Source organism: Mytilus californianus, unplaced genomic scaffold, assembly GCF_021869535.1.
Source record: "Mytilus californianus isolate M0D057914Y unplaced genomic scaffold, xbMytCali1.0.p SCAF_6, whole genome shotgun sequence".
NCBI lineage: Eukaryota > Metazoa > Mollusca > Bivalvia > Mytilida > Mytilidae > Mytilus > Mytilus californianus.
This window is the reverse complement of record NW_026262712.1, coordinates 57,060,902-57,084,080: the sequence shown is the minus strand read 5'-3', so window position 1 is coordinate 57,084,080 and position 23,179 is coordinate 57,060,902. Positions and strand designations below refer to the sequence as shown.

General features: G+C 31.9%; 3 protein-coding genes across 9 annotated transcripts in view; all 3 read right to left on the bottom strand.

The window, feature by feature from the left end:
• LOC127705703 (CD82 antigen-like) overlaps window positions 1–23,179 on the bottom strand; it is a 237,599-nt gene that overhangs the window by 23,954 nt on the left and 190,466 nt on the right. The gene's annotated exons all lie outside the window — the stretch shown is intronic.
• The window catches only part of LOC127705678 (uncharacterized), a 168,176-nt gene that overhangs the window by 31,129 nt on the left and 113,868 nt on the right, over window positions 1–23,179 (bottom strand). The gene's annotated exons all lie outside the window — the stretch shown is intronic.
• Window positions 1–23,179, bottom strand: part of LOC127705695 (uncharacterized) — a 134,054-nt gene that overhangs the window by 4,506 nt on the left and 106,369 nt on the right. The window contains exons 1-3 of one of the 7 annotated variants that reach the window (XM_052210061.1): window positions 14,975–15,248; window positions 3,826–3,963; window positions 1,391–1,541 (exon numbers count right to left, since the gene is read on the bottom strand). The exons of 4 other annotated variants lie outside the window; for them this stretch is intronic. In XM_052210061.1, the coding sequence (XP_052066021.1) occupies window positions 1,391–1,541; window positions 3,826–3,866 (192 nt within the window). In that variant the 5' untranslated portion in view covers window positions 3,867–3,963; window positions 14,975–15,248. Of the gene's footprint in view, window positions 1–1,390; window positions 1,542–3,825; window positions 3,964–14,974; window positions 15,249–23,179 lie in introns of those variants that run through there. 2 more of the 7 variants (XM_052210052.1, XM_052210055.1) reach the window with 2 other exon arrangements.

The following is a 23,179-nucleotide window of genomic DNA, read 5'->3' as shown; positions in this document are numbered from 1 at the left end:
TAAAAACTTCTAACAAAATTTGTACAGTGAATCTTATAATAATGTATTTCCCATTTGGCAATAGTGGTAAAAATTTAAGTTAAAGTTTAACATGTTTAATAAAAGCTCAATATCATAAATATTTGACTGAGACATAAAAAGTTATCAATAGGAATCAAATTTATGTTTAATAGTTTTTTTTAACAGACAAGCAACTTAAACATGTTAGACAAATAAAGTATCCCCTTTTTCGGAGATACAACATTTCACAAAAACAATATAGTTTTAGAAATTTATCTCTATAATTATTTAACAGCAAAAATACATGAGAAATCATGGAGATACAACACTATACAAATACTTTCCTCTAAACTAACTGAATTAAAAGCTATTATAATCCAGTGAGACTGTGAAGATAGAACAGAGTAGTTCTGACAATAACTCATAGAGTGTATAGTGACATCTCATATTATAGTTGCATAGGGTGATAGACTATTGTTCTTGGATCTCAAATATATAGCTATATCCATTTTTATCAAAAGTGGACAAACTAAACATCATTGAGATGGTAGCCATCCCTGTGGGCCCTGCTGTAAATAACATGTGGTAAAATATCTGTATGGATAAGCTGATATTAGGCACTTTTTTTAAAGTTATTACATAGTCTAGTTATGTGCTGAGAGTAATTTTATTCTATGTTTTTTAGTTAAAGTGTTATATTTGGCAATTTGATTAAACTGATAAATATCCTGAACTTACTTTCATAGTATGATAGTGATATGACTGCATGGTGTGAATTCATTGTTGACCACTAGGTGACTTCTGGATATATATATATATGGGTTGATGTATAAACTTTGAAATCATAACAGTTTTCAAGATATAGAGCAGACATGATCTGTACCATAGGATATGGGGTTGTCCACTGAAACCAAATTTTTGACCTTGAACTTTGACCTAGGAAGTTGTAGATACATTATGACTACCCCTCTGGTGTTGGTTAATATTCATGTCAAGTATAAACTTTGAAATCATAACTAGAGTGAACACAATCTTTACCACATATAGGACATGGGGTTGTCAACTGAAACCAAAGTTTTTGACCTTGAACTTTGACCTAGGAAGTTGTACAAACATTATGACACATCCTCTGGTGTTGGTTAATATAAATGTCAAGTATAAAGTATAAAATTATAACGGTTCTCTAGATATAGGGTGGACACAATTTGTTATGGTGGACGGACAGACTGATCACTATAGGGCTACCGGCCACTAGGTGGGGCCCTTATAACTATATGCATGCTATAAGATTGACATGACGAAATTAATACAAACACTGGTAGATAAAAAAAAACATTTTGTCTCTCTGTCTCAAAATTTTCAAGATATTAATCAGAACAATATTATTTACCTCGACCACTGATACAACAAGTGGTGACTCCAAATCTTCTCTCAAACATTGTATTCCACACTTCTTTAATCTGATGGCTGGGATTGACATTACTTTCATACTTCCAAGTACATTTTCCCAAACTACTTCATCGCCTTTACCAAGTGTCAAGCTATAAGTCACAAAATACAGATTTTTTAAAAATTATAAAATTAATATATATCATGTATATGTAGGTCAACTACAAATGAAGCAAAATTAAATAAGTTATAATATAAACTATTCATATATATTTTAGATATATATTTGGTTTACAAGAAGCAATATTGAAACAAGATTTAAGGTTCCTATATCATGTACATAATTGTGAACTATTTAAATTTGTAGCTACACATGTTACACAGATATATCATAATTACAGCTCTTCTATAAAAGCATGCAAAGCAAACCTTTGATCAACTTGCTTGCTATGTTTGTTTGGATGTTTGTAAACAAAAGGTAGATAGTCTGTTTCAGTCTGTTTACTATATATAATGGAATTTGATTGGACAATAAACATTAACTTCATTGCATATCAATTTTTATTGTCCAATCAAATCCCAGTATATATAAAACAGACTGAAACTCTGCCTACCTATTGTTTGCAAACATCCAAGCAAACATAGCAAGCAAGTTGATTAAAGGTTTGCTTTGCATGCTTTTATAGAAGAGCTGTAATCAGATTAAACATTTAAAAAAGGATAACAATACATATATACAGACTTTCTGAGCCAACTTTACTGATCATTTCTGAGAACGTTTCTGAGTATCTTCTCAAAATGCAAATAAACCTTTATGAAACCTGTTACAAAGAGTGATCAATTGAAAAAATCATGTCAAAACTTTAGACACAGAAGATAGATTGATTGATTAATGATTGCTTAACATCCATCATTCCATTGGCAAATATTTCATGCATGTTCAAGACTGTAGACATGATAGATACAGAAGAAAATGAACATGAATCAGTGAAGTGTAGAACATAGGCAGGAGCAATATATTTTTTATCACTGAGGGCATGACTTAGGCTCTTATTCTCCTGTTAATGATTACTTATACAAAGTTATATTATCCTTGTAGAAATGTAGGCCCATACAAGGTCAAAGGTAAAACGTAATGTAACCCATTGTTAATAGTTAATGTGAACCATTGTAAAGGTTGCTGTGATACTGTTGTGGAGTAAAGTATGAAATATAGCTCATAGTGAAATATAGGTCATAGTAAAATATAGCTCATACATGTGTCATAGTGAAATATAGGTCATAGTGAAAGAAAACTTTTTGTGGGGTGCTGTTTTACTCTGCTAGACGTACATGTATCAGTACACCAAACAAATTATGGTAAGTCATATAGGAACTGATTCTAAATAAGGAAATTGATAATACATCTTAATAAATGGTGCAGTCCAGTGTATCCATGCACCTAAGACTTTTGACTTCACTTTATTAAACTGATAAAACCAATAATCTGACAATTTTGTGTGAACAAATTCGTTACATACTTTTATTTGATAAAATCTTCTGTATGTATGGTTTCACCCTTAAGATTTTGTGTAATGTGCGTCTAGAATTAGGGAAACCCCTGTTTTGAGAGTTTTTCAAATGTCTGGCAATTTTGCGCATGCCTTCTAAAAATATCTTATTCTTAATAAAGGAAAGATTTTATAATACGAAATATAGTTGAATTTGACCCAAACAGACTGCCAGAAATGCAGACCAAAATTTATTTCAATCTGATATAAATTTGACTTAAACATGTTAAACAGTTAAATGAAACAAATTTTATCTGATGATGTAATTTTTTTAATTAATGAAAATTGGCTAAATATGGTTTATCATGGGATTGCAGTTATAAATTTACTCTTGAACTTATCAATTCTTATCTTTCCTGTCCCTGCGGAAGACTAAAACAATTACAAGAACGATTCTATTTGTGTTACATCGCGGATATGACGAAATCAGCTAATGCACGATATCACCGGCCACACGGACACCAGGGACTACACTGTAAATCAACGGAGCCTAAAATATAGGTCAAAATAACTATCTTTTGTAAGCTGCTGCTATACTCCACTCAACCAATAATCAAACTAAGCTATCTGATGATGGTAGTTATATATAGATAGGCCAGACTGTCTATTATAATCTTATAATAAACGCATGCCTATACCATAAATGTCTTGCACTTGCTTTGAATTGTCACAAGTCTGGACAAGTTATGAATACTTTTTAAATATTTGTCATCCACTGTAGGATTTTCTATGAATGTTTTAAGAATAATTCTTTGTACTTGAATTACAAAAATGTAACTAGTGTGTCCTGGTTTTAAATCTCTACATACCATTAACATGATTAACACCAGCATGACCAGTGTAAATATATATACATCTAACATGATGGTCTCATGAGATTACCTACCAGGTACGTAAACAACACATTTCAGCAAATGAAATTAGCATTTTGGTAAAACTTCCCTCGTTCAAGTTATATTTTTCCACATCATCCGCTAAGTCCCTAAGTGCTTCAATGAAATTGCCAACTCGAAGTCTGAAAGAGCTGAAAAAATGAAATAACAAGTTTAAAGATGCTGTACTTACAATGTATTAGATATTAAGAATATGTGGTATGAGTGCCAATGAGACAACTCTCCATCCAAGTCACAATTTGTAAAAGTAAACCATTATAGGTCAAAGTACAGCCTTCAACACAGAGCCTTGGCTCACACCAAACAGAAAGCTATAAAGGGCCCCAAAGATGACTAGTGTAAAACCATGAAAACCAATCCGACAGGAAAACCAACTGCTCACATATAAGACCACTTATCTGATTGCTCCTATCAATTAATCCTCACCTACTTGTAATTTCAATCAAGACATTCAAATGATAGTAACCGGTTTTTTACGCAATTTATTTTTTCAAATCTGGTAAAAGCTTTTTAGAAAGCAACTACAGACCACTCCATCATCTTTTGAGAATGCATCTGAATGATGACTTGTCTAAGTATAAAATGTTCACCATTTGCCATATAAAATAAATGCTTGGTATAGTTTTCTTTTGGTTTGTTCTTTTATTTACTGGGTTCAGCTAATGGTCAATCAAAATAATTCCAAAATATATATCATGAATAGTTATACATTATATTATGTCACGCAGGCTTTATAAATTCTTCCGTAGATTTCTTAGTTTAGTTTTTGAGATAAAAGGTTGAAATCTTAATTACAAAATATTTTTTCCATGGGACACAGGTGATAACCCCGTTTGCATATAACCTTATAAAGGGATATAACTCAAGAACGATAAAAGTGAAGCTACCCAAATTAGGACTTGATCTGAGGCAAACTGAAGTAAAAGAATGGAAACGAAAAATTCAGCAATTTTTCCATTTGTAAAGGGGCATAACTCTAGAACAGTGAAAGTGACCCTCCCAAAATTCTAGTCCAAATAATTATGACGTCTTAAAAGTCTATTTTAATTTTTTTTTCTGTGACGCCTTTCTAAGCCGTCACAGAAAAAAAAAATTTGTAAGGGTTCCGCGGAACCCAGTGTCTCGCCTCCTTTTGCTGTAAATTGCAGGCTCAACAAAAATGAGGAAAAAAATCAATAAAAATTCGTAAGGGTTCCGCGGAACCCAGTGTCTCGCCTACTTTTTCTGTTAATCGCAGGCTCAACAAAAATGAGGAAGTAAATCAATAAAAATATTCCTCTTGATATTATCTTTTGATTGTAAGAAGCTTCTGTCCAAGTTTGGTAAAAATCCAGGATAGTTTATGAATCTAATAAATGTTTAAAAACTTAAACTGCAGACTGAATGTAATGCTAACTGGAAGAAAACAAAATTTCCTTCTAGATATTAGCATTTGATCATAAACAAGCTTCTGTCCAAGTTTGGTACAAATCCAAAATAGTATAAGAAAGTTATTAAAATTTTAAAAACTTTAACCACAGAGTGAATGTGTTGTTTCCTGGCAGAAAATCTAAGTCCATTTAAAAGTAAAATACGGAAAAAATGGATTTATTTTTTTACAAAATTTCCTTCTAGATTCTAGCTTTTGATCATAAACAAGCTTCTGTCCAAGTTTGGTACAAATCCAAAATAGTATAAGAAAGTTAATAAAATTTTAAAAACTTTAACCACAGAGTGAATGTGTTGTTTCCTGGCAGAAAATCTAAGTCCATTTAAAAGTAAAAATAAGGAAAAAATGGATTTTTATTTTTACAAAATTTACTTCTGGATACTATCTTATGATCATAAACAAGCTTCTGTCCAAGTTTGGTGCAAACTCAGGATAGTTTAAGAAAGTTATTAAAATTTCAAAAACTTTAACCACAGAGTGAATGTAATATTTCCCGGCAGAAAAACTAAGTCCATTTATAAGTAAAATACAGAAAAAATGGAATTTTATTTTTACAAAATTTACTTCTGGATACTATCTTATGATCATAAACAAGCTTCTGTCCAAGTTTGGTAGAAATCCAGGATAGTTTAAGAAAGTTATTAAAATTTCAAAAATTTTAACCACAGAGTGAATATTTGTGGACGCCGCCGACGACGACGCCGACGGAATGTAGGATCGCTATGTCTCGCTTTTTCGACTAAAGTCGAAGGCTCGACAAAAATATTCCTTTAGATACTATCTTTTGATTGTAAGAAGCTTCTGTCAAAGTTTGGTATAAATCCAGGATAGTTTATGAATCTAATAAATGTTTTAAAAACTTTAACTGCAGACTGTATTTAATGTTAACGGGAAGAAAAACTAAGTCCATTTATAAGTAAAATACAGATAAACAGGTACAAAATTTTAACAAAATTTCCTTCTAGATACTAGCTTCTGATCATAAACAAGCTTCTGTCCAAGTTTGGTACAAATCCAGGATAGTTTAAGAAAGTTATTAAAATTTTACAAACCTTAACCACAGAGTGAATGTATTGTTTCCTGGCAGAAACACTAAGTCCATTAATAAGTAAAATACGGAAAAGAAATTTTTTTTTTAACAAATTTACTTCTGGATACTATCTTATGATCATAAACAAGCTTCTGTTCAAGTTTGGTACAAATCCAGGATAGTTTAAGAAAGTTATTAAAATTTTAAAAACTTTAACCACAGAGTGAATGTAATGTTTCCCGGAAGAAAAACTAAGTCCATTTACCATGTTTACAAGTAAAATACGGAAAAACAGGAATTTTATTTTTACAAAATTTATTTCTGGATACTATCTTATGATCATAAACAAGCTTCTGTCCAAGTTTGGTAGAAATCCAGGATAGTTTAAGAAAGTTATTAAAATTTCAAAAACTTTAACCACAGAGTGAATATTTGTGGATGCCGCCGCCGCCGACAGCGCCGACGGAATGTAGGATCGCTATGTCTCGCTTTTTCAACTAAAGTCGAAGGCTTGACAAAAAGCCTTTCAACATGTTCAAGACGTCATAATTATTTGGACTACCAAAATACCAACTTGATCTGTGTTTTGTGGTAATAAGCATTGTGTATAAGATTCCTAACATTTGGTTGTGGCAAACCTAAGTTAGAGATCAAAAACGAAAATTCCGGAATTTTTTCATTTGTAAAGGGGCATAACTCTAGATTGGTAAAAGTGACCCCATCCGAACTCCAACTTGATCTGTGTTTTGTGATAATAAGCATTGTGTATAAGTTTCATAACATTTGTTTGAGGCAAACTAAAGTTAGATAAAGAAAAACAATTTCGTGATGTACAGACGTAGGGATGGAAGGACAGACAGACAGACAGACTCTAACAGACTACAGACAGACAGACAGACAGGCAAAGATACAACTAAATGCCCTCTCAGCTACTGTCGGGGCATAAAAAGAATTGTAACAGTATGTTTTGACCTTCAAAATTTGAGAATTAAAGGTGTTGTAAAAAATTACTTATATTTAGTAGATTTTTAAATAAGATTAAGGGGAGACAATTCAAATCTTAAACAGGCCTCTACAATAACTTTTTTTCAACTTTCCCAATAGGACAAGTACATACCAAAACTTACTTGTCCGAATGGAATTGTAACTTGTCAAAAAAAAATAAGATTTATCATATATTTAATATAAAGCAACAGAATAATGTAGGGAAACGATGTACTGGTTTGTCTTGGTCCCGAAATGTCTCAAACAGTGCCGAACTGTCTATAAGGCCATGCAAAAATGATTGTTGGTTTCCCCTAACCCTGCCGGGTCAGTTTTTACACTCCGGTTCGATCCTTTTTTTTTTTTTTTTTTTCTTATTTATTTTTTTTTTTTGGGGCAGAGGAAAAAAAAGTGTTGCTCTGGTTTCTTTTGACAATTTTCAATGATGCTTTTATTTAAAATTGTCTGCGGATAATCATTTAAAAGTGTGTCAGCATTATGCTCAATTATCATTCCTTTGTTTATATAGCTTATACCACAAGATAGAATGTAAAACAAGAATTTACTGTCGGGTTAGCAACAACATTCTCTGCTTTGTAAAACCGCTATTTCACAAAAAAATAACATAAAATAAAAAGTTTTTCCTGCCTGCCGGTCCTTGATAATATTCATATGTTAGGGGAAATCAACATTCATTTTTCCATGACTTTCTTTTTACAGATAATATGTTAAATAGTCTCAAAACTGTGAAGTACATCCAAGCTATTGTTCAGATCATTGTATGGTATTACTTGAACTGGAATTTAATCCTTTTATTAGAGGAAAAGGTTTATGGAAGTTCAACAACTCCTTACTTTATGATATGGAATATATAAATACAGTTACTGAGTGATATTGTTTGCCTCAAATTACAGCCGAAATTCGGCTTTTTCCCCTAGAGAAAATTCCCAATTACTAAAAAAAATGGCTTAAAAATCCTCCCAAAATGTTTTCGAATTTCCCCAAACAGTCATGGCATTGGTAGTAATAATGTTTGTAAATATCGTATTCATGTATTTAGAAATTAGTAAGCACTTTTGAGATCCAGTTTTCTGATCAGAATCATCATGGTCTTTGTAACACATGTGGTTTTCAATGCATTAAGTACCATCATTGCTTCTGTTTCTTTCCCCTCTCCGAAAAGTACCTTTCAGGTTGAAAATGTCTGACAACCAAAATATACATGAAAAAACAGTGCAAAAAAGACAGCAAAGGTCAGCAAAAAAATCGGAGATGTGTTTAGAATAAAATATACAAATTTCCCAATTTCAATGAAAAATATGCATTTTTTCCAATAAAAAACGGTAGAAGCAGTTTTGAAAAAAGACAACAATATCACTGAGTTAAACAAAAGATTAGTGAAATCAAAGCACAATATTGTGCACTTGTTTATAATTTTGATAATATTGATGAGATTGATAATGAAGATATTCAATTGAGAATTAATCACCAACTTTTTCTTGAAACTTTATTGATTGAAATCAGGGGGGAAAGTATTTCCTATTCCAGTTACAAAAAGAGGGAATCTGAAAAAAGGGAAACAACTTTACGAAATGAAATTATACAGTTAGAGGATATTGTTGACGAACTTTCAATAACTAAACTTGAGAGCAAAAAAATTGAACTTGAACAATTACGTATTAAGAAATTAAAGGGGAAAATAGGCAGATCACGTGTTCAATGGATAGAGGAAGGAGAAAAACCAACAAATTATTTTTGTGGACTGGAGTCAAAAAATTTTATGAGTAAAATTATACCAAAAATTGAAAGAGATAATGGGGTAATACTTACTGATCAGAACAAAATTTTAAAAGAAGTAAAACTTTTCTATGAAAATTTATATAAGAAGAGAGATAACTCAAGTTCAGTAGCTGATCTGAAAGAAGATCTTAAAAATGTAAATGTTCCAATACTTTCTAGTGATGAGAAGCACAGTCAAAGAGGCTGGACAGGCATTAAAAAATATGAAAAATAATAAAATTCCTGGCTCTGATGGATTTTCAACTGAATTTTTCAAATTTTTTGGAAAGATCTGCAGTTTTTTGTGGTTGAATCTTTAAATTATGGTTCAGAACAGGGAGAATTGTCAGTAACACAAAAGCAAGGAATTATTACTTGTCTTCCAAAAGGAAATAAACCTCGTCATTTTTTGAAAAATTAACGTCCTATTTCACTTTTAAACACTGCCTATAAAATTGGGTCAGCAGTAATTGCAAACAGATTTAAGAGTGTCCTTGACAAACTTATTAATTTAGATCAGACTGGTTTTATTAGTGGGAGGTACATTGTATATAGGAGAAAATATAAGGCTTTTATATGGTATCATGCAATACACAGAAGACCATGAAATACCTGGGTTCTTGTTGTTAATTGATTTCGAAAAGGCTTTTGATTCAATTTCTTGGGATTTCTTGCTAAATGTTTTAAAGTTCTTTAATTTTGGGGAATCAATTATCAACTAGATAAAAGCGTTTTATAATAATATAAAGTCTGCAGTTATACAAGGCGGTAACCTTTCTGAATTTTTTAACATAGGTCGGGGCTGCCGACAAGGCGATACGCTTTCACCTTATCTTTTCATCCTATGTGCTGAGATTCTTGCACTAAAGATAAGAGGAAATAAGGAAATTTGTGGTATTGAAGTTACTCAAGTTGAGCATAAGTTGTCACAGTTTGCTGATGACACTTCATTGATTTTAGATGGTAGTGAAAAATCTTTATATGAATCTTTATCTGAATTGGACTGGTTTGCAAAAATATCTGGTTTAAATATAAATTTTGCAAAAACACAAGTAATTTGGTTTGGAAGTAAAAAGTATAGCAAGGAAATTTTATGTCCTGATGTTAACCTTTCATGGGGGGAAACAACTTTTAAACTACTTGGTATAAATTTTGATGTGGACTTAGAAAATATTGTCAATATCAACTATAATGATAAAATTATACAGATTAAGAATATAATAAAACAGTGGTCTAAAAGAAACCTTACAATAATAGGTAGAATAACTGTGATAAAAACTCTTGTTTTACCTATTTTAAACCACCTTATTATTTCTTTGCCTAATCCTTCAGACAGTGTATTCCAAAAAATTAATAACATTTTTTATACATTTGCATGGAACTCTCCTATACATAGAGTGAAGAAGGACGTATTGATTAAAGAATATTTGGAGGGAGGATTAAAAATGATAGATCTTTATAGTTTTACTATGGCACTCAAATCATCATGGATAAGAAGGATTTTTCAGAGAGATAATAAGTGGCAAAGTATTCTGATGTCTGATATTGATAAAAATAAACTTTTTAACTGTGGTGTTCAGTATATCAAACAAGTTAGTTTATATATCAAAAACAGTTTTTGGAAAGATGTATTCAGAGCATGGGAAATGATAATTGATAAAGAAAGAAATATGGACTATGAATATTTTTTATCAAGTCCTATTTTGTTTAACAATATGATTAGAATTTGTAATAAACCTGTTTTTTACCAACATTGGTTTAATCATGGTTTACAATATGTAAATGATGTAATAGATGAAAATCGATTTTTTATTTCATTAGAATTGTTACAGCAATGTTACGATATCAATGTAAATTTTTTAAATTACATGAGTGTTATTTCAGCTATCAAAAAAGCAGCAAATAATTACAAAAAAAATTCATATAAGTTATGTTGTCCATTTATTCCAGCTTGCTTACAAGTCTTTTTTAAAAGTAGAAAAGGTTCTAAAGATATGTACAAAATACTCATTAGTAACAATGTGACCCCAACAGGACAACTGAAGTGGAGTGAAATATTAGGCTAAGATCTCATTTGGAAACATATATTCAAACTACCTGTTACAGTCACTGTCAATACTAAACTACAGTGGCTTCAGTACAGAATCAACCACAGAATTCTTGCCACAAATAAATTTTTATGTAAAATCAAACTTATTGATAACCCTTTATGTACTTTTTGTAAATTAGAAGATGAAACTGTTGAACATATTCTGTGGAATTGTGAGATTATCCAAAATTGTTTACAAGATATTGATTATTGGTTTTTATCTGGTGGGGTAAGCCTGCCATTGAATAAGTTAAATTTTATTTTTGGAGATATATCAAAAGTTCGAGAAGGTGACCCATATAATTTGATTTTTCTATACATGAAACAATATATATACAACAGTAGATGTTTTTCAAAAGATCTTTCACTCAGTGCCATTAAAGAAAAGCTAAAATATATGTACAATTTAGAAAAAATAATGGCAGTCAAAAATAAGAGACAAGAGCACTTTGATACCATGTGGAATGCATTTAAAGAATTATTTTTATAATTCAATTTGTCATTTATTATTTACAGATAATTATTGTCAAAACTAACATAATATATTATTGTATCTAATAGCACAACTTATTATGTACTGAAAATCTTACAGGATATTTTAACTTCTTCCTTTTTCATAAAATACTTTAGCCTTCTCATGTGCCACACAGTGGTACATAAACATTTAACTCAAATTATCTTTTCTTCCGTATTTATGTTCTCTTTTCATATAAATATAAAACTGAATTTTCAACAATGTTTATTGTCATAAACAGAGACATATAATACAAGAGATTCGCAACTCGGCGAAATCCCGTAATAACACGCGGCCACTAGTTAAACCTCGCGAGATCTCCTTAGGTAATAAAGTCATTAATAAAAGTATTAAAAGTACTCGAAGTAAGGACGAATGATTAAGCATAACATAAACTGTTTCAGTGTTAAATTTATCATAATTAATTAAATATAATTTGAGTACATATATAATTATTTATTTTAATGTAATTTTGATTTTAGATTTGTATTATTGAAAAAGAGACATAATTTGATATTGTATAAAAAAAAACTGATATTAAATAATTAACACTTGATAAATTGTGTCAGAGTTCATTTTATTTGATTGTTACATAATGGGTTTCTATTGAATATACACCTGTCTCGGAGACATAATTTCACAGTGTGACATGTATATTAGGTTTGAATTATTCGATGACCAGGTAAATCACGAACGTGTTATAAATAATGAGTTTTAATTGACACCTTGTAAACAAGAAGTTGTCACACCACAGGTGTCCACACTCTTTCCAAAAATACAAGTCACAAAATGTATAATTAATTAATATGGAAAAAAACTTAATTTATTTGTTAATTAATTGTTAATCATGATAGGCTTTGTTTTTTATTCTTGATATTTATAAATTATTAAAATTTTATTTATTTTTATATTCCTCATTTATTGGGCTTTCACTGAGTTTTTTTTCTGTGGGATTGTCGGTAAATGTTTGATTTCTAAGTGTTGTTTGACAGTTTTATCATATAGGCTTGCATTGAGTTGTTTTTTTAAATGATTGTCGGTAAGTTTATGGTTTCGTCATGTTCGAAGTGTGTATTGAGAATTAATATTTAAGAAAATTACAATTAATTTCTCATTTGAATAAAGCTTCATTCATGTGCACGCAATATGGAAAATTCCGATTTTATTTCGTGGGATGACAATCTTAATTTCGTGGGATGACAATCTTAATAGTTACGACTTAGATATACTCCTAGTTGAATAAACTGATAACGAACTCTTTGTTGATAGTGAAAAGGACGAAAACATAAGCGAGAGACCCACCAACAAAAACAATTGACAATACTGCATACATAGATGGATATGTATGTCCTCGAAGCAACCAAAAATCTATAAAAAAACACAGGTCATACATCAAAGCAACATGGAAGACACTATTTAAAAAGTATTTTATAACCTTGTTTCCACGAGACAATCATTTGAAGTGGTTTTTGTCTTTTAATCATTTGTAGCGGTTTTTGTCTTTTTATTCTGGGGTAAAGAGATGGCAATTTAAAAGTAAGATTGTTTATGTGTATACATATACAAATCCTTGGTGTAAATAAAAATCTTTTATTATCAAATATATATATATATATATATATCTTTTGCAGTCACCATTGAAATGTCCTGAATACGATTTTAATTTAAAAATGAATTAGGTTCATGTTTTGAACGAGAAGCGTAGTCTGAAACGACAACAGATGCATATGAAGCTCATTCATAATATTACGACCAGCAGAAGGTTTCCTTTACTAGGAAAATTTTACTCCTTTTGTAAATTTACTGCATTCGTTCATCTTTGGCACCCTAAAAAGAAGAAAAAAAACAATGACTTCAGAATAGGAGAAAATAAACAACTTTGCTATAAACAGAATGAAAAATGAATAAAATGTCTAACAAAATGCAGGCTATAAATTTCATAGTGCACAAAAAAGAAGGACTGATTTAAGGAAATTTGTCCATGAACAATTTCAATATTTAGCCAGTTTAATAAAAAATTTCGGGTATCAATCAGAAAAAATCGCCACATTGTTGGATCAAATTTTACGAAAATAGTCTTATTTTCACGAAACAACATTTGGGAGTACTATTGGCCCATAAAATTATATATTTATTAGCATATTTTCAAGTTTTAAGAAAAAAAATTGGGAGATCAAATGGTTTCTACGGCAATAGGTGAAGTAAAATGGGCGGAGTTTTAACTTTTGTTTGTATTTGATTAATCTCATCATTAGAACACATTTTATCAATAACAAATTATTAAAATTAGTTTTTTGTAACTTTTAAATATACTTGCATGCTTTAGCTGTGAAAGGTATCGGCATTATCCATTAGAAAAATCGTGAGGCGTAGAACCTTTTACACAACAATACGGGTTATTACCCATAAATCCATCGGATTAATCGGCTTTCCGGTGGCCACGTCATTTCATTGGCTGTTATATAGACTCTACTAGAGTTGCGAATCTCTTGTATTATATGTCTCTGTCATAAATAAATAGATATTCAAATGTATTGCTAATATTACTGTATGTCTGTATGTATGTTTGATGTGTTGTATTTGTTGTAATTCTTGAAAATAATACAAATAAAAAAAAAAAACATTCTCTGCTTTGTAAAACCGCTTTTTCACATAATAACATAAAATAAAAAGTTTTTCCTGCCTGCCGGTCCTTGATAATATTCATATGTTAGGGGAAACCAACATTAATTTTTCCATGGCCTTAAACATGGACCCGATTGGTTTCCTCGCCGGTGCCGAACTGTCTTGTTACCTTATATACAAAGCACACTGCTGATTCTGATTCTAAGACTGGTTTAGGAGAATATATAGTATGCCTTTTATCTGTTATAAAGTATCTAACAAAGAACCAGTTTTTAATTATCGATCGCAAGTAAACATGTTTTTATCTTCTTTTCTTGTTTTTTGTTTATTAATTTGATCATCAAAGTTGGATGCTATTTATTTTCTACAGAATAATTTAACTTGTCCCGTCGGACAAGCTTGGTATGGCTTTTACTTGTCCGCCCTTTTTTTTTCTCTGGTACCGGACAATCAGACAAGCGTTATTGTCGAGCCCTGTTAAAATGATAAATTTGTCTGGTTTTTCATTGTCGCTTCTTGAAGCTTATTCAGTCTTCTATGATGCAATCAATAAGAACTCTATAATAATCCCTTTTTGGATTCTGTGTTCAGAGCGATTTCTGATGTGGATGCTCACTACCGACACAAAATCCCTTAAGAGAGCACGGTGAGGTTAATAAGCTTGACCAAGGACGTATGTTAGTTATACTCACATTTCTGCTTCATTTTCCGGATCCAATAGACTGTGTATGTGGTTAATAGCTTCATCAAATATTTCTCTTTCAAATGGTAATCTGCATAAACTTGCAGTATCAGGTGAAATTTGCTCTAAATGACTTTTAACCTTAAGAGTATATTCTGTCTGTTCTTCGTTCAAAACGTCTATTGAGTGAATTTTTTCTAATAAGTCAGATGGATTTAAAATCCAGTTATCTTGATAGTATATATGGAATTTGTTTTCTAAATATAATCGTTTACTCCACTCTGACTCTGTGACTCGGCTTAATTTTATCGAGGAATCTGAAAAAATACTGCTGCTGTGCGATCTTTCGCGTAATATTGGTCCAAAGGAATCACCGCTAGTCAGCCATTTGTTTATACTTAAATCCAGCTGAACGTCAACATCTACAGAATACGTTTTTGTATCATTTGCCATCCCCCCTTTCGATAAGTACGTACATGAGAAAGTACAGTCAAAAGGGGTTGCGAATGAACTATTTCCCGCACTTTCCTAAGGGCGAACTTGATTGGCAATCGGTTGTAGCCGGTAAACTGAAACCAAAGCATGAATATTATTTCATTCTACACACAACACTTTATATTATTTACCACGTTTATTCAGTATCTTCTTTTTATGAAACTTCAATGAATTGTATTTTTTTTTCTTATAAACTGTCTTTTTCAGAACATGCCATACTCACATATATAAAAAAAAAGTATTTGTAAACTAGGAGATAATTTAATAAAAACATTTTTGCTTGTTTCCGAATCCTATTTATTTCATTATCTGATTTGTATACTATGTATTGATTTATTTGCATGAAATATTGTTTAAACTAACTGAAACCATACAGTGTTTCAAATCAAGGGACCGGCGACAAATCAAACATGCAGGACTCATTACTCATTCTCAGGAAATCGGGTCCCAATACTTGATTTGTTGTCCCTGTAGATATTCTAAGCCTTGTCTTTTTTAAAATGTCAAACAAAATATATGTTTTTGAAAATCCAAGGAGATTTCTAGCTAAAACAAACATAATTGTCAAGTAGAAGAATATCAAAACTACTCCAGCCTCACACAAAAACGTAATATTATGAGTAAAACGAATGTCCCTGATGGTATAGATATTTTTTCTGTTGAGTATTCGACTTAAGAAGCTTGCAAAACATGTACTTATGTTGCCTATTCCGATCTATCACCATTCTGCCAGTACATATTTATATCATTTTATTAGTTTGTCATAAAAAAAAAACCAACACAGTAACTGTTTTGAGATTATATGTCTCAATTTCTTTGACCATATACGTTACTAACTTTTAATTAGACTCTTCATTTATCTAAAGGTCAATTGAAAGAGTAACTATGTTGCTTTTGAAGTGTTAGTCCATAGTTGTAACCAACAAAAAATTATTTGATGTGTATTTATAACAATTTAGAAAATTGATAAGCTACTATACATATATATATAAACTGGGAAATGGCTTTTGTACGTTAATTTTGAACAGATACGTTACTATGGAATTATTTCCATAAAAATTATCCACTTGCACGGGATCTATAGATCAAAAATAAACTGACAACGCCTTTGCTAAAAAAGAAAGACAAACAGACAAATAATAGTACACAAGACACAACATAGAAAACTAAAGACTAAGCAACATGAACCCCACCAAAAACTGGGGGGGGGGGTTATCTCAGGTGCTCCGGACGGGTAAGCAGATCCTGCTCCACATGTGGCATCCGTCGTGTTGCTCATGTTATTACAAACCCGGTTAAAAGTTTAATTCGGTAGTTCACATTCAGTGAAAAGGGAAAAGGATTGTAGTTACGACATAAGGAACATATCCGATATCATCTGTGAAACGGATATTCCATAACGGTCAACCAACTCGTGATTGCGTCCGTAAAATTTATGAAGGGATGATTTCAACTTCACCATTTGGAACTCTTGGTTTAAATTAATAGCTTCCTTATGAGCAGCAACCCTCTATCAAGGAAATCATGATAGGAAATACAAGCCTGGGAATATCGTATCAATTGGGAGATATATACTCCGTATGCAGGCGCTGCTGGAATGTTGCTACATAGAAATATAAGTTTCACAATTGGGAAGCTGAAATCATCTCTTCTCTCGTAAAGTTTTGTTTTCAAACGACCCCTATTGTCAATTTCTAGATGTAAGTCAAGATATGAGGCAGACTTAACTGTATCTGTTGTATCCTTTATCTCTAGTTAATTGCGTTATACCTGGGAACAGTAATGTCAATATATATGTTTCTGGTTCAACATAGTCACGAAATTTTGAATTATTTAATGAGAGAACATCATCTATATAGCGGAAAGTAAAGTTAAAGGATATTGCTAACTTCTTTTCTTTCTTCCTAAGAAGTTCCTATACGAAGTCAGCCTCATTAGAATAAAGGAACTAGTCGACAAGAAGAGGGACACAATTGGTTTCCATGGGAATGCCGATAGTTTGTTGAAAAACACGTCATCCAAACGTAACAAATATGTTGTCAATCAATTAAGAAATCAAGCAACTTGATAATGTCAGTTTCAGAGAATTTTTTGTTTGAATCAAAGTGATTATTTACAAAGTAAGATTTATCCCTCTCTAAGACAAGATACTTGTACCTACGTTGTCCATTCTTTTTTATGAAACAAAGCAATACTATCTCTTTCATTTTGTCTTTTAGTTTGGAATGGGAAATACTTGTGTAAAGTGTAGAAAACATTATTGCAAGATGAAAGTGTCTTAGATTGACTGTATGCACTCTAAAAGATCTTTGGAATTTTTAAGTATCCACATCTGATTCACACCACCTCTAGAATAGGCAGTTTTACAATAACTTCGAAGCCCGGCTTTGCTGATAAAATAGATGTTAATAATTTAGAAAGAGGTTTCGTGGAGCACTTGGAAGACCCAGCAATATACCTTTGTTTGTAAGGACACTTATGTAGTTTAGGTATCCAACACAGTAATGGAAGATCCAGTTCTTCATCTTTGGTTGAAATTCCAAAGGAACATAGAACAGACCTATGATTATCCAGAATTTCCTCTTTGGTAAGTGTCGTAGGGGTATATGTTGAGTTTCCAAGTGAATTGTCAATACCCAATTCATTTATCAAGCAGTTTATGTAATGAGATTTACACAAACAAAACGATGTTGTTTGGGACTTTATCTGCGGGGACAACAACATATTTGTCATGGAGGTAGGACAAGTGTTTTACAACATTTGGGTCATAAAAATGCTCATGAAAATGATTTTACTATTAATTTTTTCTATATGATAGTTTATCACTATTTTACGAAATTTTCCTTTTATCTTACTGACTGATAATTTCCTTTCTCAGCACATTAGAGTGATATGAAAAATTATCACTAGAAACTGAAGGTAGCACGTGCCCGTTGTCAATGAAATTAACAACGTCGTCATAGGTAAAATTGCGATAAACATATTATCATTGGTCTCAAGCGAGAAAATCAATCTCGTTGAGATGATCAACGATAATCTATAAATACATAATAATACATAATTCATTTTTGTAATGAGTCTTGTAGTACCTTTTTTTTTTTAATTTCCCATAGTTATTCCTTCAAGTTTTGCATCTTCTTGTTCTCCATTCTTTATAATTTTGGCTCATTTTTCTCTATTCATTGTTTTTTATACCATTATTCTCTGTTCTGTTAACTCTAGTCACACCCTCTTGTATACCAGTGTTACAGCATCAGGTGCACATTTCAACAATCAATCACTCTTCAGTGGTGCGCGAGGTCAAACTATTTGAAAGTCCAAGTGTTAATTCACACATTTAAGAGATTATAAAATTCCCTTAAAATGACCGAAAGTAAAGCCAAATCAAGACAAGAAATCTGAACAATGCATAAGGGATTTGAAAGGCCTTTCGCTTAAACTAGACACGAATGGTCATTAAAGGACATTATTTAAATTATGCTAAATTCTTATTAAAAAGTAACTTTCAGACAATGCCTGACTTGTACAACTAACAAAAAGTGGAATACCACCACCACATCAGAAACCACTATATACAATGTCGCGATTATTGCAGCCATATTGAATAGAGTGGGAGGGGTGTAGATTTTTTGGATACTCTAGGGGGAAATAGTCAGAAAGTACGAGAAAAACCTATGCATGTTTCCAAGCAACTATTCTGTTAGAAGATGTTTCCCCGAGTTTTTCAAAGCATGTCCGCCTCTATTAAGAAAAATTGTCCCTATCTGCAATAACGACGATAGGCGGTAACAACAAGAGCCGAGAGCCGAGAAGTTTGTTCAACTGGTGGACTGTTAGTTCCCGAGGGTATCATCATGCTGGGGGTCGAGCCCAGTAGCCAGTAAACTTAGGTATTGGCATGAAAATGCGGATATTGTCTGATTTAAATTTGCTGTAATAGAATTTTGTAAAGCATTATGAATAGAGAAAGAAATATATCTCCCTCGTGCAAGCTCTGAATATTTTTCCCTCGTGCAAGCTCTGCGGCAGATTCCTTTTCCGGATTTGGCTATACTTTAGGTCCTTTTTGGTTTTATAATCAGCTCTGCAACTTTTGCATTAGGTTTTGTATTTTTGGACTCGAGCACCACTTAAGAGACATTCATTATCGAAATACGCATCCGGTGCAGTAAACTTGGTACCGTTAATGTAATAAACTTGTTTTACTGCTGCCTTCAAAGCTAGACCCGAAGTTATGACCCGGCTTTACTGCTGCTTCCAAAACAGAGCACGAGTAATGGCTATTATAAACATTTATTGCTAAATATATATACATAGTTTACTCTTTGTGATGCAGTGTATTTTCATTGTGTTGTTTTTTTTTTCCATCAAATAATTGTATTTAGCATGTCACGGTGAAGAAATTCAATGAAGGCCGGTTTACGACTTTGCTCTATTACTCAAAATGGAGCAAATTTCAATATCTTATTTCAATAAATATATACCATGAATGCATAAAATCAGTGACAATACTTGGTTATTATCTTGTTCAGTTCCACACACATATTTTTTTTCCAGCACAATTAATAGACATACAGACATAAAATCTTTTCAGTGTAAAAATCTTAAACCTTGTCATAATTAAGTTTTGGTTCGTGCAAAATGTTAAGAATACCTTGCATTCTGTAACGTATACTAATTGGAAGTTTCTATGATAAATATGTTCAAATATTCATAATTATAAATGTCAACATAAATGTAAGCATAACCGACGGACGGTTTAGTTAGCTCCGTTTGGAGTTTTTTCTAACTCTTATACGCATGTCAACCTCGACAGATCTTCTGCGCACGCAGATTATAAGCCACATAATCTATGAATAAAAAAAAACTATGATTTTTTAGTCAAAGTATTTTTTTTCAAAGCGGTTATAGCTGTGACAGTTAAATAGAAAAAAATTAATACTGTTACGCTAAATCATTATATAAGCTTAAAGATATTTAAGGAATGACTGTAACATTTTTTCTGTCTATGAAGAAATAACATAAAAAATGTGGTGCACACTGAATAACCCGCGTAGCGTGTTATTTTAAAGTGTGCACCACATTTTTTATGTTATTTCTAATAGACAGAAAAAATATTACAGTCATTCCTTATAATTTAATTCTAAACATTTAAAACCGGAGGAAATCATGAAAAAACGTTGATGACGTCACGGTCACATGACAAAATTATGTCTATGAGCTGATAGACTATACATTGTCAGCCAATCAGAAGCATCCAAAATCAAATTATATTTAATTGACTATAAAAAAAAAACAAAGTGTCTTCAAATCATTACTTAATTAGGATGCACTCAGGTGAAATTAAACAAATTAAGAATTTAGATTTGATATTATAAGTCTTAAGAGCATTCAATAAGAAACAAAATCAGCACAAAATATTGATGGGTTATAGAGCTCCTTGATTTATAAAAAATGGCGGGAAATGGCTGACTCGGACGGTTACCATATATTAGCATCGGTATAATTTGGGTCTCAAATCGAAAGAAAAGAAATAAAGAATTTGCTTAAATTTTGGTGAATGACCTTTTATGAGCTATTGAAGTCTTATATAAAGAGAAAATGGGTGTTATGGGGCAAAATATTTTACTCTGTAGCATAGGTAAAAAAACTATAAGGAGTCCGAACATCTGACACACATTCCTAAACCTCACCTAAGTACATCCTTAACATGTTACTTATAAGTTAACCGATTAAGGTATACAAAATCAAATTGTTATATACATTTCGCAATGATTTAAAAAGAGAGAAATTTCCTAATATAAGTTGTTCAAATAAAATCAAACAAGTGAGCCTGGTCATTCCAGTTTGCTACTAGTAACTGTTTTATTAATCCGCTATAATGAAGAGAGACGGGATTATAAAGACCATCACTTTCTGTCAATACTTCTTTGTGTCGTTGTCCGTCAGGGGAAATAACTACAACATTGTTCGTCAAAAACCCCACCACGTACACATTACCATCATTATCTACAACAATCCCAAGAAGATTGTTCAAAACGCTTTCATTTTGGAATGTCCATTGTATTCCACCTTGAAGATTATAACATATAACAGTGTGTATAAGTCTGTTTGTATGATAAATGTTGTCCTTAAATGTTGCTAGGTAACCTTCACTGGGCATTTCTTCTCGGACTATGTTACTCAAAGACTCGTCGTATATATTTATCATTCGTATACCCTTGTTGTAAGCGGAATAAATCAATTGATTATCTTTCAATACTATGCCATAATTATCTGAAGTCAGTGAAATTGTTTTCTTGATTTCTTTCCTCTCCAGGTCTATAATGGTAAGACATTGCTTATCTGATTTACCGGACGTAACAACCAATGTATTGTTCTCAATGGTGTATACTATATCAAACGCTCCAAACGGTTATATCCACCTCAAAATCCTTTGATCCTTCTATGTTGAAGACTTTTACTGTCCTTTCATCGCAGAAAGTATATACCAATCTACCATCCGGCAGCATGCAACATCCGTAAATGCGTTGTCCTTGGGTGTTTATTGTCTTGTTTATCTGCAGCTGTATATTTTCAATGGATCTTGCTTGAACAGTTGGTACCATTATCTGGGCTCGTTTGGCATTCTTCATACTTAGAACAATATCGGCAGGTTGTTCTTCAATATGTACTTCTCCAAAACTTTTGATATCAAACATGATTTTCTGAACAGTTCCGTTTACTTCATATGCTAGAAATTGCTTCTTCAAATCCCCATCTTGGCATAATGAGTGCAGGAATTTATCTTTGCTAGAGACGTCTTTTTCCATTTGCTTCACTGAAAGGAACATCTGAAGGTTTGTTGCATGTTGTTTGATGTTGATAATATTTTTCTGGCATTCTTCAACTTCTTTTTCTTTTTTTTTCTAATGATGACAATAACTGACCAATTTTCGAGTTTTCTCTTTCTTCTACCGCATTGAGTTGTTTCATTATATCTTCTTGTAGTATGTCGAGATGGTTGTTGATATTCTTTCTAGTCTTCTTTATTTCTTTCTCAATTGCCCTTATTTTTTTTTTCAAAGTCAACATATTGTCATGATGATGCTGGCGAATTTTCTGTAGATTTTCTGCTACTTCAACTAATGTTTTCTCAATTTCAAACAGGGCATTAGGCGTTTCGTAATTCTTAATAACGTCATCTAAATCGACGATATCTCGACATTCTTTATGATTTTCTACTATACATTTGCTGCAGCAAGGATGTTCATGTTTCTGTCTCAAATAGGGCATTGGGCGTTTCGTAATTCTTAATAACGTCATCTAAATCGACGATATCTCGACATTCTTTATGACTTTCTACTATACATTTGCTGCAGCAAGGATGTTCATATTTCTGGCAAAACATTTCAAACTTTTTATTGTGTTTGCTACAGTATTGACTGATCTTCAGTACATCGCTCGGTAATTTTTGGTAATCGGTAAATGGTATCACGCTATGGTTCCTTGACGCCTTAGACAATCTATGGTGTTCCTGACATACTTTACATAGTCCTTCATCACATTCCGTACACCAGACTATGCATGGCTTGGTGATGAGTCGAAGGTCACAAACACCACAGCTGTGAAAGGATGACGCCATAAAGCACAAAACTACAAAATAATAAATAAGTTATGATTATAAAAATACTAGGTAGTTGTAATAGTAGTTCAAAATAACACAAGCAGTATCAACTAC